The following is a 19047-nucleotide window of genomic DNA, read 5'->3' as shown; positions in this document are numbered from 1 at the left end:
GGAGGGCCTTCCTTGAGCACTAAAGACATGTTTCACCCAACAAAGAAATCATCTTATAAATATGTTAGAACCAATCGCATGAAAGAAAAAAACATTTGAATACTTATCTTGGGGTTCATTTCACCTAACATCAACTTATCTGACCTTTTCTGCTTGTCTCAGACATACAGTAGTTATTGCAAATAAGGGAAACCATGGGGCCTATATTTCTATGGGCCTGGCTTACTTCACTTAATATAATTTTTTCCAAGTCTTTCCATTTCCTAACAAATGGGGCAATGTCATTCTTTCTGATGGAGGAATAGAATTCCATTGTGTATATATACCGCATTTTCTTGATCCATTCTTCTACTGAGGGGCATCTGGGTTGGTTCCATAGCTTAGCTATGGTAAGTAATGTTGTTGCTTTGTATGTCCCTCCCCCATGGTATGACCCCTGTTTTCACTGTTGGTATAATTTGTGGAGGGGAAGGGAAAAAACAAATCGTTTAAATAGGGATACAGGTGGACCCATTGCAACAATGAGATGTACAAGTTGTTATGTCGACAAAAGAACTTTACAACTTTGGTGGGGGGGGGGTATAGGGGACAGAGGGGGAGAATGGAAAGGCATAGGAAGGGGAAACAAAGGAGGAGGCAACAATGCTTGATAAGAAATGTACCCATTATTTTGCCCATGTGATTGTAACTCCTCTGTATGGTATTTTCACAATAAAAAAAAAAAAAGACATGTTTGCCCAATGTTAATTCTTTTGCTTCTTCCAATTTAGAATGAACACTTTATATACAACTAGGACTTGCCTTACTCACCATTTATCTGCAGTACATGCACATGAGAACTTACATACGTGGTACGTCACTAAAACTTGAATGTGTGCTCAATGTTGAACATAGCAGACTATTTCTGAACTTGTGGATATAGCCTTCTGAAGGACAGTTTAATAAACACTTGAATCCCCCTTAATGTTTTGTCATCCATCCCACAGAAGATGAAATAAGAGGATGTTGTAGAATCTACTTGGCAACATAGCAGAGGATTCTGAAGTTAGTTGACATTTGTAATGAGATCTGATTTAAGGATGGGAAAGAACTAAGTCTCTTACAGGTCAGGGAAAAGAATTTATAGCAGAGTACAGCAAGCAAATGGTCTCATGAGGCCACAGAGCTCACTGAGTTCTGGGAATAAGAGTGACTCAAATGTAGACAAAAGAGAATGTGAAAAGTGGATGGATTCTACAAGCCTTAACAGGAAATGAAAAGTTTTGTTTTACTCTGAGATAGAGCCAATTGAAAATTATACCCAATTATCAGTATCAGCACTACCTGAACTTGTTAAAAATGCAATCTGATGATCATCCCAAAACATGAAACACGATATCCTCCTGCTTCTTGATTTAAAATTTGAGAAACATTGGGATTGTGGCCTCTAAGAGTCATGATGGCAGAAAGGATGACCAGTCTGGTGTTAGAGTGTGTATTTCAGCAGCCAATAGAGGTTTCTCTGCCACCAATGGGGATTCAGTGTGAGCTGATACAAACCTGCAATTCTGGAAAAAAAAATAAAGGTTAGGTTTCTAGATCCAGGATCTGTGGGTGTCTTGGTTTGAAGTGTGTGTGTGTGTGCTTTTTATTATTTATTTATTCATTTTGACAGTGCTTTTCATATTAGGAGGTGATTTTTTTTAATAGGAAATGAGGTATAATTACGATTTCTCCATCGCGACTGAGTTATGTTCAAGCATGTTCAGTTTCTATGCACTACCCAGCTGGGAGTTGGAGGGTTCACTTTTCCTACAATTCTGTATGAAAAAACAAAAATAAACAAAAAACAACCATGCAACTAAAAGCAAGGAAGTTCTCAAGTAGGAAGTTGGCCCAGATGCAAAGAAGCCTGTTGCTCTATCCCTGTGACTGGCAGAGAATCTTCTCTATTATCACCAGAACTTACAAAGACTGTACCAGAGGACTGCATTCCCCCCCCCCCCCCCCCCGGTTCTTTTTTGACTGTATGGCAAAAGTTCTTCACAAGGATTCAGAAAATAGAACCCTAACAGTGGAGTTTCAGTGGGATTCAAAATATTCTTTTGGTTAACTTCATCAGACAAGGAGCAGAAGCTGAAAAGAGGCACACTGCCCCAGGGCAGTGACAGTGAAGTCCACAGCACTTCTCTGTTTGCACTGGCCCGTCCTCCTCCCTGTGAACTGACTTCATTTGTGTCATTGTCCCAACACCTCCCCCCACCCCCCAACTATTTTATTAGAAGGTGTCTTCCAAGAAAGTCATCTCCATGACCATCCATCGGACCCAGAGGGGCCTCAGCCTGAGATGCATCTTCTAGGGAGAGAAGCCAAGGGGGGGCCGCAGGGGAGAGGCTCGGGGAGGAGGAAGGGCGAGGTCAGCCGCCGGCCCGCCCTCCAGGGTGGCCTCCAGGGAGGTGGTGTGATGGGGGAGGGCGCAGGGCCGGGCGAGGGCAGGACGGAGGGCGGGCGGCGGGGGGTAGGCAGGCCCGGCCCGGCCCGGCCCGGCGGCCTCCAGGTGCCGGCCGCGTGAGGAGGCGGGGAGCGCGGCGCCGGCCATCCACTCGGGACGTGCATCCGCGGATCACCCCGCGTCCCGCTCCTCCCGCCGGCGGGGGGGGGGGGGGGGGGGAGGAGGGGCCGCGGACCCTTCTCACCGGCTATAAAAGGCCCGGGGGCGCGGCGGCTCGCCCAGGCTCGCCGCCGACTCCGCCCTCCACACGGACCGCGAACTCCGCTTCCCGCTCGGGCCCCACTCGACCCTCTCGGGCCTCGGCTACGCGGGCTGCGGCGGAAGATGGCGGCTCCGGTCCAGGGCTCCGAGGGGGAACTGGCTGCCGCCCTGGCCGCTGTGCCCGAACTAGCCCGACTTCTGGAGAGCGACCCGTACCTGAAGCCCTTCGCCAAGGACTTCCAGCGCAGGTACGGTCGGACCCCTTCCCTTCCCTGCCCTCCACCGCTCGCCTTCCGGGACGCGGACTCCGCGCTGCCGCCTAGGCCTCGCTTTGCCCCGCCCCTGCGCGCCCCCGCGCGTCCCCGCGGCGTAGATCCCTTGGTGGGCGTGGCCTCGGGGGGCTGGGTGGTGGATTTGAGTTCTGGGCATCCACAAGTCGCGGGCTGACTGCACCGAGTGGGCGCCGAGGCCCGGGATAGACTCACGGCTGCACCTTTCCCCCCGTCCCTCCCCGGGAGTGGTCTTGCGCCATCTGGTACGTGCGCACTGGCCCAACACCGCTCCCGCCCTGCCCTGTCCCTGGCTGGTGAGTGAGGCAACTCCTCGGTGCGCCTCTGACTTGTGCAAGCGCCCTTGCGGTCCGGTGACTTAACATGGGCTTGGCACGTTACGGTGTCCTTAAAAAAAAGACCCTTTGCAGCTCATTTAACAGTAGGTTCTGTAATTTAAAAAAAAAAAAAAAACCTAACAGGATTATTTCAGGCAGACAATATACTCTAGTTTTGGTGCTTCCTCCTAGGGAAGATTAAACTCCTCTCAATTTCCCCAACCTACACAGATTGATAAGTGAATGTACCGTAAAGTTGGTACGGTTTCCGGGAAGATGAAGCTCCTCTGGCTCTCCTCCCCTCCCCCTCCCCCAACACTGAGCGTAAATGCACAGTAAAATGTGTCATATTTGACAGTGCCCATCTGGAAGAGGGAAAATTAAGGAAATCCAGGCTTGGGGAAATCAACTCAGTAATGGCTTCATTTTAGCTTGATCTAGCTCCTACCACAGCTCAATATCCGGATTACCACACATTAGTAGAATTTAATAATTCTAATCTGCTCAGCTGAAAAGGTGTAGGTTTAAAAAAATTAGAGTAACTATTACATGACTTAGAGCAATTGGTTTGTGAGGTAAGTTCTTGGTGATTTACTGGTTTCTGCTCTTGAGGAGAGCCACTTCCAAATGAAGACTACCCTGGTCACACAATATACATACCATTTTTTTTTTTAAAGCGATGGAAAACATGTACCTTGTTAATGACATGAAGCAGCATTGGCAGTTAATTATCAAGATGGGTTGATTCAGAATTTGTAAGCACAGAATTCAACTTCTTGTTTTAGCACTGAATGCTATTACTCGTATTCACTTCAGGAAGTTTTAGGCATAAGAACACTCCTCTAGACACTGTAAAGGTATAAATTGTGTGCTTCTAGTTCCAGGGTTTACATAGCCCAATAAATGAGTCTTCCTTAAGGTATCCAGGTTGGGCTGACAATCACTTAAACCAGGTGATTACACCTTCAAAGTTAAGGGCTGAGATTTGATTTATAATACAAAAGATTTTTAGTGGAAAAGAAGATGATTAAAGGTGGTGGCCAGACTTTTTTTTGATGTGGTTATAACAATGACTCTATAATTTATTGTGTGCTGTGTAAAATGATCCATAAGACATTTCTAAAAGACAAATTGTGGAAATATTTTGTCTGACTCCTCCTTTATTGAATGGTCAAATCAGATAGCACTCTTTTGTTCAGTGTTTCTTTTATGTTCATCACTTTCTACTTCATTGGGGATGAACCAATTATTGTCATCTTTCATGGTTTGTCACAACTAAGGAGGAGGAAAAAGACTGGAATAAAGAAGCAGTGTAATCCAGTATTTTTGGTGAGAAGTCTGTTCCAGATAGGTCTTTATATTCTTCACTCTGACGTGGGTTCTACTTCTGTCCTTGGTTCTGAATCATTGCTATTTTCCAGCATACGTGTTCCATTTAAGCATGTCAAGTAGTAGTTTGGCATTTGGCATTAGTAACTTTTCTTGTTAACCATTGAAGAATTAAAGTTTCTTCCTGAATAACTGGTTCATGGTTTGAATATATCACTTCCAAAATTCAGATGTTGTCAGTGTAATATACAGAGTGGAGTTACCTTTAAGATATGATCAAACCTTACTTCTCCCCTAGTACCTCCCCACCCCACCCCCAACCACACCTTTTGAAGGGGTTAAGGGCTTATTTCATCCCTGATGCCTTGCTGCTATGCAAGGACACCACATGCCTGTCTGGAGAATGGAGCAACAAGGTGCCATCTTGGATGACACCTAGTGCATCCTTCTGCAGACAACTGAACCCTCTGGTGCCTTGCTTTTGGACTTCTAAGTCTCTATACTGTAACAAATAAATACCTTTATAAATTACCCTGTTTTAAGTAATAAGTAGGCTAACATGTTTGTTTTATTTTTCTTGACCTAACACAAATGCACAACCAGTCAATGATTTTGGTACAATATATGCTTACTAAGGACTGAAGGAAATTTGATGTACAAACAACAATATATAAGAATGATCAGGCAGAAGCAATTTTCTTCTTCTTAATGGGTGGTCTCAAACCAGTGCTTCTTCATTTCAAAACTTTTATATGTTTATTTTTCCCCACATTCTATAATGATTCTGCATCAAGTGAGAAGGTTTTAGTCAGTTACTTAAGTTCTAAAATAAAAATAATGCATTGGTTTGTGGTGGGACCTCCATGCTGATAGAATGCTCTAAGGATGATATTTGCACTTTGGTTCTGTTTTTCTTTTCTTTTCTTTTTTTTAATTTGTTATTTATGCTGCAGCTCATTTTAATTACTGTTTTAAAGCAAAGAATTTAATTGTTCCTATATTAACATGCCATTTTGAATAGCCAAAATTCTTTCCTGTCAGTAGTCATTGAAGGATGGAGGCTTATGAAGAAATTTAGAAACATGTTCCTACAATGGTAGAGGTAAGTAGAGAATTTGTTGAGGTGTACATTTTTCTTCAGTGTTTGCCTAACATTGAGCCCTTTGTGCTGACATATTCTGTTGGCCAGTGTAGATCAGTGTGCCTTGTGAGTTAACTGACTACTGACATTTGTAAACACTGTTCAAACAACACAATTTTATTGATTCTGTGCCTTCTGCTCCAAGTTTATATAACACTTTTTTATATATTATGATATTTAATCTTGCTAGCAAAACTGTGCTCATAACAAGCCCATCTTCAAAGCAAAAGCATGGAATAGACAGAGTGGGCACTCTTCCTGTTTTATAATTGGACGGAATGAGATTTAATCAAGTGGTTAGTATGGGTTCACATGGCTAATAAGTGCTAGAGCTGTGATTAATCTTTCTTTACTGACACTACTATGAACAAGTTCATCAACAACTTTCTGAAAGTTTAAAGACTGACTCTTCTTCTCTTTAGTATTGTACATTGTAGACTACTTCTTGGTTCCCTAAAGTCCTAATCTTTTTTTTCCCTTTAGCTTTTTGTTTTGACAGTTTCTTTTCTTTCTTTCTTTCTTTTTGATACTGAATATACTGAATAATTCTTGCTTAAATGCATGTAGATAATCTTAACCATTCTTTAGAATCCATCTCTTGAAGCTACAGGAATCTGCTTATCCCAAGATCTTTCTACTGATCTTAGAGCTAATTCTAAGTATCTTGATTTCAATCATAAATCAAATCTCAGCATGTCTGGGCACAAGTGACTCATGCCTATAATCCTAGCTACTTAGGAAGTTGAGATCTGAGATCCTGGTTCAAAGCCAACGCAGTCAGAAACGTCTGTGAGAATCTTACCTCTAATTAACTCTTCACCCTTCCCCCCCAAAAAAGAGAAAAAGCCAGAAGTAGAGTTATGACTCAAAAAAATGTTTAGAGATAGTGCATAGTTCCTGAATTCAAGCCCCAGGACCTGCACAGAAAAATAAAACAAAGAAAAAAACCTTCAGACATATGTAATTTAACATATTGTTGTTTGTTCCAGACTTGTGTGTTGTTTTAAATACTAGCTCAGTTCATGCTATCTACATTTACCAATGGTTCAGTCTTGAATGAAAGCATAATATTATCTCTTTTTTTTTCATCTGAGTGTCTAGGTACTTGTACCTTCTAAAAGTATGTTTCCTTCCCCATTTCTACTGTTACTGTATCTCAAGTCATTAACATATCTAGCCTTGTTTATAAAAACAGCCTCATACCTGTTACTCACTTTTCAAGTTTCCCCCGACACCACTTTTTCCAAATGTGTTCAGTCAAAAGCATGAGAAACAAAACAATAGAGAGAGACCAATTTAATCATGATATCCTTTTGCTTAAACCCTGTCAATTAATCTTTTTGCTAAGGTGCAGCTCATATTCACGGTGACCTTATATGGTTATATGGTTCTTATATAACCTTATATGTTTATATGGTCCCTGTTGTCCTTGCCAGCCTCATCTTTGCATCTTCCCTAGTCCATCCTTTCTGTCTGGGAAGATCTGAGAGGGAGAGGAGACTGGGATGTCTATAAGGTGCAATAAGTATCACTGAAATAAATCAGAAATGTGCTATCAGTAATCCTTTGTTCTTAGATACTTAAGATTTGTATTCTTTACTATGTAGTACACACACACACACACACACACACACACACACACACACACACACACATACACACGTGCATTTTGCATGAAAGAAGTTGGAGGAGGAGGTCTAGAGAAATCACTGAATAAAAAGCAAGATGGTTCAGAATTAGAGATAATTTCTGTTTTTCAGAAGCAAAATTTCATAAAAGTGAATTAATAAGTTAACCTTTCCCTGTATTTGTTTTTTATTAGGTTGAATTCATTTATCCCATAAACTAGATCTTTAACGAACGTAAAAGGAACACCAGCTTAGTGTACCAATGCATTATCCTCTTCTGTTTGCTACATATTTTGGTCCAACCTCAGGTCTCACTATGCTGATTGTACATGCCGTGACTTTTATTTGATGCATTCTTTGCTTCTATCTTATACGTTCTGAAATGTGCTTCAGGATACAGTTTAGAGATAGGTTGTGTTCCTTCCCTGCCTTCTCCCATCTTGGAAGACTAAAATAGAGGGAGAAGTTTTATGATGCACTAGCAGTAAAGCTCTCTACCTAGTTAAAAAATAAAATTAATTTTTACTTTAGATTTGAATCAGAATTGGAAAGTACTCTGTCAGCAGCTGCATCTACAGTTAATTCTCATAGCCTAAAGGATTTCAATGGCAGCTGAATGGCCAAACTGCTCTGGAAGAAGTCAGCTGCCAGTGGTTAGAAGGCCAGGGAAAAACTTGAAGCGTATGAGATGGACTTCACCTGCTCTTCTGTATGGGAAATTTCCTTTATCAGTTACAGTTGGGATCTGTCCTAATTCGAGTCACTCCTGAATTCTCCATGGCAATGGTGAGGAGGCTCTGACTTCTCTTCATTTTCAAAGTGCTTGAAAATGACTTGATGGAATATTTTGGTTTAGTTTAGGCTCTTGAGCTTGCTGTACCACCTCCCATGAAATGACTCTTTGTGGTAACTTCTTAGAAGATTTCTTTCAGCTCTTACCACACTGGGCCTTATTTAGTCAGTGATATGATAATATAGTCCTTGGGAAATGTGCTATAGTTTTAAACTGATAAGTATGTCATGCTGCTTTTACTTGAAAGCATGCATTAAGCTTCGATTATACATTTACAGGTATTAAAGGAAAACATGAAAGTATGTGCTTCCAAGAAAATTACTGCTGCTACCACATCCCTTTTATTCTAAAGTCAGCATACTTTTCTTTTACTGGAGAATCATTTTACTTCTTGTAGTGATGTCGGCTCAATATATGCTCAACACTATTTTGAATCTGGGGTTCTTTTGTGTTTAATATGAAAAACAAGCCCCATTTAGTTTTATGTTTAGGGCAACAGGAATCTGGTATCTTGACAAAGGTAAAAGTGCACATTAAACAGAAGTGGTTATACAACTTACATTCATTGATTCTATTACACAGTTTCAGTGTTTGCTTTATAAAAACTTATAAAGCTTAATTGCTTTTTGATATTAGAATAACTTTGACTTTAAATTTATGTCTCATTTTATATAAAATACACTTATCAGAGCAAGGTAATACTTGAATTTTCACTTGGAAATAGTTGAGTCCGGGGGTAAATTAATCAACCTTTGTGAACTTATTATTTTTTAATTCAGTAGAAGGTGGAACTTGCTTTTATATGTTTTCTTGAGGACTAGAAATATACATACAAATGCTTAGTAAATAGTATTTTGATACTATGCTAGATTACTTTCCAACTTGAGTATTTGGTATAGTGCTTTCAGAGATTTTATTCTTGTTAGCTTCTTTAATGCAGTATTCTGAATAAAAAAAAATCAGCAACCTCGCATAGCAATTCTCATAACTCTTTGTTGTGGCAGTTAACTGTGTTTTTACTTTAGGGGCTTCCTTCTTTTTCTTGTTGAAGTGATTGTGTGAATGAGGTGAGGCAGGTGGTAATTTTAATCATAACCTAATAGAGAAGGGAAAGAATAAGTTTAAACTTTGATCTTTCATTTGGAGTGGAAATGATAAGGCATTCACCAGTTTACTATAAGCTGAAGGCAAGATGAGTCCTGGGATATAATGAGCACAAAGCTTTTATTGAGAGAGGTAAATGCTAGCCTGCAGAAATTCAGAATCACTGTTCTCTTGATCTTCCTTTCTCTCTTTTCTCTTCTTTCATCTGACTGCTAAGTGTTCATATTTTTGGGCATCAAACAGCTGCAGGGATTTTCTTCCTCCTGAACTCAGGATGGATAGAGGAATGATCATACTGAGTTTACTAGTAGCAAGAATAACTTTGAAAATAAAAGTAATGTGCCAAAAAGAAAATCTGTTTGAAAACAAACAAAAAAATATAAGTGTAGTCTAAACAAATGATTATGTGATACATTAATAAGAAAATATTTAAATTCTATATCTTATCTTTTCTGCTCTTTTTTCTTTTGATAATTAGTGATTTGAGTTGTTTTCCAAATATTTGACTTTGCTGTAGTATGAATAAGACAAATATATAAAATATTCATATGTATTTGTGTAGATTTATTAAACAAACAATTATAATGTTTGGGTTTACTTATATAATCCAAAATTTAATACTCAAAATCTACCTCTATAAAGATACCTCATGTGTAGGTACATTTAAGATATTCCAAATATTTTATCAAGTAACAATTTGTTCTTTTTTTTTTTTTTGGTCACTTGGTTTGAGGGCTTCAACTTGGGGCCTGGACGCTGTCCTTGAGCTCTTTAGCTCAAGGCTAGTGCTCTAACACTTTGAGCTACAGTGCCACTTCTGTTTTTTCGTGGTTAATTGGAGCTAAGAGTCTCATGGACTTTCCTGCCCAACTGGCCTTGAACTGCAATCTGAACCTCAGATTTCAGTCTCCTGAGTAGCTAGGACTACAGGTGTGAGCCAACAGCACTTGGCTAGTTACTTGTTTTACCAGTTATATGTCATTCAGAATCATATAATTTATACTTATTGTTACTACATAAGTTCTTAGACAGAAGTTGTATTTAGTTATTTATAGCTTTGCAGTATAGATGAGCATGATGTTAGAGAAACACAATTGTATCATTTATATATATGTGCTATGTAGGAAAATCCAATCAAAGTGCAGTGGCTCCTGTAATGCTCATTGTAATCCTAGCTATTCAAGAGGCTGAGATCTGAGGACTGTGGTTTGAAGCCAACTTTGGCAGAAATATCTGAGAGATTCTCATCTGCATGTACCCATCAAAAACCCAGTAGTAGAAGTGTGGCTCAAGTGCTAGAACAACAGCCTTGAGTGAAAAAGCCCAGTAAGAGCAGGAGTTCCTGAGATCAAACTCTAGTACCAATCCAATTAAGTAACATAAAATAAAAACAGAAAAGTTAATAACTCTTACAGAAAAATTCTGTAATCTGAGTTACAGAAATTGAGGTTTGTATCTTGCTTATGAATAAGTCAAGGTGAGTAGTTTGTCCTCTAGTAAAGATCTGTGTTTCCTCATCTTTCTGGTTGATTATCTTTGGCATCGTGTTTTATTATCCTTGGCGTTTGATCCCTATCCTTATGCTTAGGAGAGAGCAGGGTGCATCTCAGCACCACATCCATGTTCCAGCAGAAAACATGTGCCAGCTCACTGTGTCTATTTAGCCAAACATATGTTAGCTTTCTCACAAACTCTACTGAGTTCTTTCTGATGATGAATTATTAATCAAAAGTGTCCCCAAGTGATTCTTACCTGAAAGTGAGCCTGATTCATCAAGATTTTTAGATACACACACATGTCTTCCTGGGAAATGGCCTTTTATCTCAGCTATTCTACCTTCTAGCAACTTTTCCTTGCTTTAAAGAGGAGACTACATCAGGCTGACAGAGAAAAATCTGCTATGACACCATATTGTCTTCCTCATCATGTCTCTGGACAGATTCTTTTGAGCAGAGTCTAGGCATTGCCACTTGTTTTTTGAGAAATATCCATAGCTGTATCTATTAATATCCTAAGCTATAGGTCTTGGCTTTCTCTAAACTTGACTTGTATTTTTCTAGACTCCTTATTTACAAATATACAGATTATTATTATTTTTTTGTTCTGTCACCCTATAAGCTGAACCTGTCTCAGTAGTTATTTGGTACCATGCTTTTGTGAGCTCCACTATCTTTTATTTTTTTAATTTCATAGTTTAAACCTAGAATACATGAAATATATGAAAATATTAAAAAATCAGTTTCCCAATTACATATAATCTTTTGATGTTATGACCAATGTTAAGTTTCTGGGAGAATAGAATATTTGTGATATTAGAAAGGAAAAGAAAATTAATTTAAAGATGTTAATGTTATTCAGTCTTTTAAGACATGAATTTGGTTTGTTTTCTAACTTCACATATTCTTATAACTTTGCCCTTAGGCCTTTCTATGTTATATATTTTACAGCTTATGATGTATATTTAAAACTAAAACTTTTCAGAAGATACATAGCACAGACTTTTCATATTGATAAAGGTTTGGCTATGAGAGACAAGTCTAGTGATTTGTGTTTGCCAAGAAGACTAATAGGCAATTTGTTGAAGAATGTGATTTCTTTTCAGTGTCAGAATGGAAGACTAATGATGTATCTGAAGTCATATTACTGATTTTTTTCCTGAGAGGTTATAGATCTATTATCTATTATTATTCTGTGTTATTTAGAAATTATGAGTGTGCCTAGTGATTGAGTTTTATTGTTTTTAATTGCATTTTTTCTCCCTTGAAGGTTGGTGGCTATCATTCCATGATTCTGAAGTTTCCCAATGAGTTCATGGTTGTCATTTTGAACTTTTGTAGCTTTCTCTCTTAATTCTGATTTTTCTGTATTAACAAACTCAGACATTGTAGTTTGCATATTTGTGTTTTGTTTATACCTGTTAGTCTTCCATTCTCTTTTATTTTGGTTGACAGTGCAGTGGTGCTTAATAGTTGTGCTTACTAGTGATAGGAATGTAGGATAACAGCTTTTTAAATTTTTTTTTGCTCTCTCTTCTCAATGGGACATTTATTAAAAGCTCTGTACTGTTATTGACAGTATTAAAATCTACTCACAAACACAAAATAAGAAAACACACAGAACGAAAAGTGATATGAAAACTATAATTTGGTTTTAATTCAAAGTAGCTTTAAAGTACAATAATTAAAATACAGTGAAAATTGCTTAAAGAATTACAATTTGTATTAAATAGCACTTCATTTTAAAGGAATGGATTAGACACAGAGGAAGGCGCAAAATGAGTGGTAAAAAGAGGAGGCTCATCTACTCTTGACCATGCTTGTCCCTGTGGTCATATCCTGTATAACTTCAGTGTGGTAGGGAAACCAGAAAGTTTATAGTGGTACCCATATTCATACTCATATTCTCTTAGTCTTCACATTCCCTTAATTGCTTCACATGGACTTCACAGTCTTCTCATATGTTTTCTTAATGAAATTGCTATCACAATGGAGATATAGAATTGTTCCATCACCACAAAGAAACCCCCTCATGCATAATACTCACAAGACCACTGTTGTGGGGCACCAGTGGCTCATGCCTGTAATCCTAGCTACTCAGGAGGCTGAGATCTGAGGATCATGGTTCAAAGCCAGCCCGGGAAGAAAAGTTCATGAAGCTGTTATATCCAATTAGCCACCAGAAAACCAGAAGTGGCACTGTGGCTTAAGTGGTAGAGCTCTTGCCTGGAGCTTTAGAGCTAAGGGACAGCGTCCAGGCCCAGAGCCCAGGCCCAGAGCCCAGGCCCCAAGAGTGAAAAAACAAAAACAAAAACAAAATCAAAACAAAACAAAAAACCACACTGTTCACCATCTCTATAAATGTTTATCCACTGACCCGGTTTCCTTTCATGTTTGTATTTGTTTTTTCTTTGAGAAAATATTATATAGATTAACAAGCCATAGAATATATAAACTTTTGAGATTGACTTGTTTTTGTTTCTCAGCACCATGCCCTGGAGTTCTCTGTGAGTTGTACATTATCAATAGTTTGTCCCTTTTGGTCAATGAATAGTGTTTTATTGTACATATGTACAATCAGTCTCATTCATTTATCCGTTTACCTGCCAAAGAACATTTACATTGTTTCTAGATTTTCTCTAACAGAAATATTATAATGAATTGTGTTGGGAGTATTTCTGTACAGATTTTATTTCTCTGAGATAAATGCCTGGGATTAGGATATCTAGGATCTATGGTAAATATTTAATTAGTGTTAGCGGTGTCCAAACTATTTTTTTTTTTTTTTCTTTTTGGGTCCGGTGGAGGGGCCTGAACTCTGGGCCTGGGCGTTGTCCCTCAGCTCTTCAGCTCAAGGCTAGCAGTCTACCACTTGAGCCACAGTACCACTTCCTCTGCTATGTAGTGCTGAGGAATCGAACCCAGGGCCTCATGCATGCAGGCAAGCGCTCTACCACTGAGCCACCTTCCTAGCCCCTATTTCTTTTTACTGTGTCAATGATACTTTGGTATACTACTAGCAACATGTGCGAGACTAAGTTTATCTTTTTCATGCTTCCTGCCTGATAGGAACTCAGTTAGATAAGTGAACACAATTACAGTAGGCAAATTCACTGTAGTAATGACAAAAGTATACTCAGTCTAGTCAAGGAAAATAGCTCAAACATGTTTAGTTGAATTGCCTTCAATTCCCAAATATTTCTCTCAAAGGAGGAATAAGTCTTTAATAAGACTGTGGTCAAATTCGAAGAGATGTTTTGAAAAAGACTCAAAGAAAGTGGTAGCTAAGACATTAATCTTCATTAAAACAACTGATTAAGTAGCCTGTACCTGTTTGTTTCTTAAAGTGAACATTTCTTTGCAAAAATGATCAGTGCCAAAATGTGTTGTGTAAGAATTGCCACAAATATAAGATCTAAAACTTACAATAAAATAGTTTGTAAATCATATCCTACCACATAATCAATATCTTTCTAATGAGAGCAACCACAGGGGACGATTTTTAGAGACAAGAAGGTAATTCCTAAGTAAGCTACAGAGTCTGTTTCCTGAATGAGTGTGGAGGACATTATGACGAGTACCATTTGGCTAGTAAACTTCAGAAAAGAAAATAAATATGGAGTGCCATCTACTGATCCTACCTTACCTGGTACTTGACTTATGTAACTGTAGCTCCTCTATACATCGTATTTACAATAAAAAAAAGAAAAATGATTGTAGGGAAGGATTAAGATAAAAAAGATTCAGTCATCTCATTGTTCATAATAGGTGCTAATTATGTTTCCAATTTTGCTAAAGAGTCTACCCATCTACTCATCTATGATTTAAAAAAGAGAAATTTTATTGAAAGAAAAATAAATGAATATTATCTTAAATGTAATCAAGGAGTTACCAGTGGCTCTGTAGTTGGCCAGGTTTCTCTAGGTTATTTGGCACAGCTAGTCCATATAGCCCTTTTCATTTAAGTGACTGTTATGTTGAATGTATCACATCTGTTGCATAAAGTAAAAGCATTGACAACGTAAAAAAAAAAAGTCATGGGCTATGCAAAGTAAATCTGATGAAGATTTATATTTTGATGAAGTGAGTGAGATCAAGTGACTATCTTTATCTGTAATAGCCCCAGACCTTTCTGGACATGCCAACTTCCCTTGGACCCAGCCCAAGTCACAGCTGTTCCTAAGTTTGTTGTCCCAAGAACCTTATTTATGAGCAGTGACTCATTATGACTTGCATTATTCTAGAGTTGATCTCTTCCCGAAATGAAGAGAGTTGGAAAGACATCTTCTCTGTCACACTTAAAATTAGTGACCACATTGTGGGTGAGTGCATGCACAAATGTGTGTAGTCTGTTTTATGTCCTTTATAACATGGCTTTTTCCCCCCGTTTTCTCTTGAAGGGCGTTTCTGCATTGTTTACACTTTTTATTTGGTATTACTACCTAGTCTTGAATATTTACTACTTAGCCTCATAATCATAGGGAAAGCATTGCTGTTTATAAAAGTATTTTGTCTCACCAGCTATCAATCATAGTCTTTCCTGGTTGCTCTTTTCTTACTCTCTTTAGGGTTGTGTTTTTGTTAATGTAGCTGTCTGGTACATGCTGATTGACTGAGCTCCCTGGGATGCTGGATGTATGTCTTGAATTTAAGAATAGAAGAATATAGTTAGGAAACACATTTTTGCCTTTTGGTCTTTCTGTAGAACTTAGAATAGAGATTTGCACTCAAGGGGTGTTTTGCAAATATGTATTGACTGGGGGTCCTGTCCAGCAATGTTCTGTAATATAAGAAATCCAGAAATATTTATTACTATCGTTGTTGGAGAGTCCCTAGGAATGCTTGAAAGTAATTCTTCTATCATGTAGTAGCCTGTGGTGGGCCAAACCTCTCACATATACAGCTTAACCTTTTTCCCGTCTAATACTCCTTGTGAAGAAGATTGTAATTTGTGCATTGTGCTTTTATCACTTTGCTGTTCCCAATGCAGTTAGTGTAATTTTTCATTTCCTAACATTCCTCAAGCAATTCTGTTTAACATGATTTCTATTTCAGAACATTCTCCTATTTTAAAAACTTTTTTTCTTTTTTTTTTTTTTTTTGCCTCAGGCCCAACAAAGCTTTTTCCAGCCAGGCCAGTAGTAATTTCTGTCCTTGCTGGCTTTCCTCACCTTCACTGTTAAAATTCTCTGTGGACTTGCTAGACTGTCTTATTTAGCAAATGCTGGGATGCCTCTGCCTTTTATTTGTTCGTTATTTTATTTTTAATATGACTAAAGGAAGGACATGGCTAATTTTGACGTTAATTTCAATTTCTTTTTAATATGACTAGGGGAAGACATGGCTAATTTTGTCATTTATTTCAAATGTTTTCATTTCCAATTATATATGTCATATTTTGTTTTTGTAATGAATGGAATTTTAACTTCCCATCTGAACTTTTGCAGTTATGAATACAATTTTCCTGTAAAACAATATTCACACTAGATTAAGACACTGATTTTCTGATTTAGAAAAGAATATTCAAGTTCAATCAGTGGGTAGCAGGTTTACTTTTTAACATGACACCTGATAAACTAGTAAACAAATTTCCTAAATTGCATTCCCAAATGATCATGAGTTAGGTTTGAATTTGGCATGAGATAAACTATCATTCTATATTGACTCTTTAAAAAATATTTTATTGTACAGGTAATGTACAGAGGGGTTAAAGTTATATAAGTAATGTAATGAGTACATTTCTTGTAGTTTGTCTTTGGGTCTGAAATTAGGGAATATTTTTTTTTTCCATTGGAGAAAGTCTGATAAAAGCATACAAGTTTGATAAAGACATATGGTTATAACACTTCTGGCTTACACAGAGGTAGCTTTTGAGGTATTTATTAAAATAATATCTTTAAGAGATTTTATAAAATATATGTGGAGAGAAGAACTAAGATTAAATTAGAACTCTGTACATTATAAATGTTATATATTTTTATCTGGTGTGCACACGTGTGTGTGTGTGTGTGTGTGTGTTTGTGTGTTTGTGTGTGTGTAACTAGCTTCTATATCAGGCGTTGTTTTAGTTTGTATGTCCTCTCATTCATTGTGCTGATTTCTATGAACAGACATGGTAGAAAATGGGATATTATCTCTCTTTGTGGATAATTATCATAGCGTTAAGAAGGAGTAAGGAGAAATTCTTTTTTGGGTTACAGTTTGCATTTTAAATTCCATCGCTGTTCCTCTCAACTTCCATCTGTGTTGACATTTGGGAATTTTGTCGATGCTCTTTCTCAAGTGGAATGGAAAGCTTAGAACAAGAATTTATACTTTTAGACACAACTGAGCTTCTGTCACATTGTGACTCACTCCAGGTCTATAAATTTTTCTGTGGTTTTAGAAAGTATCAAACATTTTCTTGAACTAAATACTTCTTAGGCTTATAGTAGTACTGGTTAGTCCATGTCACTTACAATCATGTTTGCATTAATTAGTGTTAGTGCCAGCTGTAAATATAGTAATTAGCCTTAAAATTTTAAGTATTTAATATTATATGGCATCTCAGAAATAGTTTCATCTCTTAAATATTACCTAAAATAAGTTATGAATGGGCAGATTGGGGGCTGTATGACATATGTTCACTCCGTGCTATAATTTTTTTATTAAAAAATTAAATTATCCAGTCATTTGGCATTTCTTGTGTGTGTGTGTGTGTGTGTGTGTGTGTGTGTGTGTGTGTGTGTGTGTAATAGAAAGAAAGACAGAGAAACAGTGACACTAGGAGAGACTGAGACAGAGACAAAGACAAACACACATTACTTGGGGTAAATAATTTGGCTTCAGTTCAAAATTACTAACAGGCTTGGTTATTTTATTCTCTGAGATTATTTTTATCTTAGTGTGTAAGATAAATAAGATGGATTTTTTCAAGGATAAAATTAGGTTTTACGTATTAACATATTTGTATGTGTGTTTTTTGACACTGTAGGTAATACAGTAAACGTATGCTACAATTTTGTACAGACTCCACAAGACTCATTATCACAGGACAGAAGAACTTGAATGCTAAGGAATGCATGATTGAAATTAGGCAGTGGGAGCTGTTTGGGATCACCACATTTATGTGCTGTCAAAGCCTGAAAAAGAAGCAGTATGAAACTTAGAAAATTAGCTAATTTCAAATTGAAAAGTACCATTACATGCTTTTGTGTTGCTCTGAAGAAAGGGAAAGGATGAATTATAGACAGATATAATTCATTCAGTAGGAAGCATAGGAAGGAATAATGAAACTATTTGTTTCCCAAAGGTTAAGGAATTATAAAGAAATTATTTTGTATGTAAAGTTTATGGAAGTTGTGAGAAAGAAAAGATATTTTTAGGAACATTTTAGATTTTCTTACATAACATGACGGTAAGTACCAAGCTAGCTCTGGACTGAAGAGATACAGGTGGCTGTCACATCAACAATTAAACGATCATTTTCATAATGTTTCTGAAAAGACTCTTAAGTCATTTGCTTTCACCTTCCTTCTTGTCTACTTGTCAGAAATTTGCAGTAACACTTTTAACGATTAAAAGATGCAACAATTTTATACTTGATCTCTTGGCTGTGCTTTGTGGTATTTCTCTTCAGTGAGAAGTGCTTTGTGGTGTTTCTCTTCAGGATTGTTGCTTGAGTAACAGTTACAGTATCTTTTGAGCACCTAGAAGGGGGATCACTTGCCTAAGTGATCCTGGACAATCTAAGTACCCTGGAATTTTCTTCTAAAAATCTCATCAACAGAGATTACACCTTTATAACCTTCAGCCTGACATAGCCCTGGCTAATTCCTGAGAGCCCCTCAAGGCAATTTTTCCTGTTGTGATACAAAAGGATGCAAAACACCTGGCTTCTAAGTGGTGCTAATGTCTTCTGTAAACTTGACTTCTTGGGCCATGACTATAATCCCCCTCTTTTCTGACTGAACTGTAAGTCTTTGAAATCCTTTTGCTCTGTCTTTTGTTCTAGATTCTTCCTGTGTATCTAACAAAGAGAAATAAGCATTACTCAAACATCATACTTAATGCTGTTCTGCCATCACCTTTAAACTCAGTTTTACACAAAGTCACAGGACAGAGATGAAATAGAGAACAGTTAGGTGACAGAATTTAACATTAATTTCTTCTACTCAAATTCCCAGTGGAATCCTTATTTCCATCTGAAACATCTTTTCTTTTTTTTTAAATTGTGAAAATACCGTACAGAGGGGTTACAATTACATGGGCAAGGTAA

General features: G+C 37.7%; 1 protein-coding gene across 1 annotated transcript in view; it reads left to right on the top strand.

Annotated features, from left to right (window-relative positions):
* The first annotated feature begins 2654 nt into the window (after nt 1–2654).
* The window catches only part of Gbe1 (1,4-alpha-glucan branching enzyme 1), a 207432-nt gene continuing 191039 nt past the window's right edge, over nt 2655–19047 (top strand). Inside the window, exon 1 of the mRNA XM_042676802.1 lies at nt 2655–2940. Coding sequence (XP_042532736.1) covers nt 2816–2940 — 125 coding nt within the window. The 5' untranslated portion in view covers nt 2655–2815. The remainder of the gene's footprint in view (nt 2941–19047) is intronic.

This window comes from Dipodomys spectabilis, unplaced genomic scaffold (genome assembly GCF_019054845.1).
Source record: "Dipodomys spectabilis isolate Male_0828 unplaced genomic scaffold, ASM1905484v1 ptg000032l, whole genome shotgun sequence".
Classification (NCBI taxonomy): Eukaryota; Metazoa; Chordata; class Mammalia; order Rodentia; family Heteromyidae; genus Dipodomys; species Dipodomys spectabilis.
This window is presented reverse-complemented; position numbering and strand designations above follow the sequence as displayed.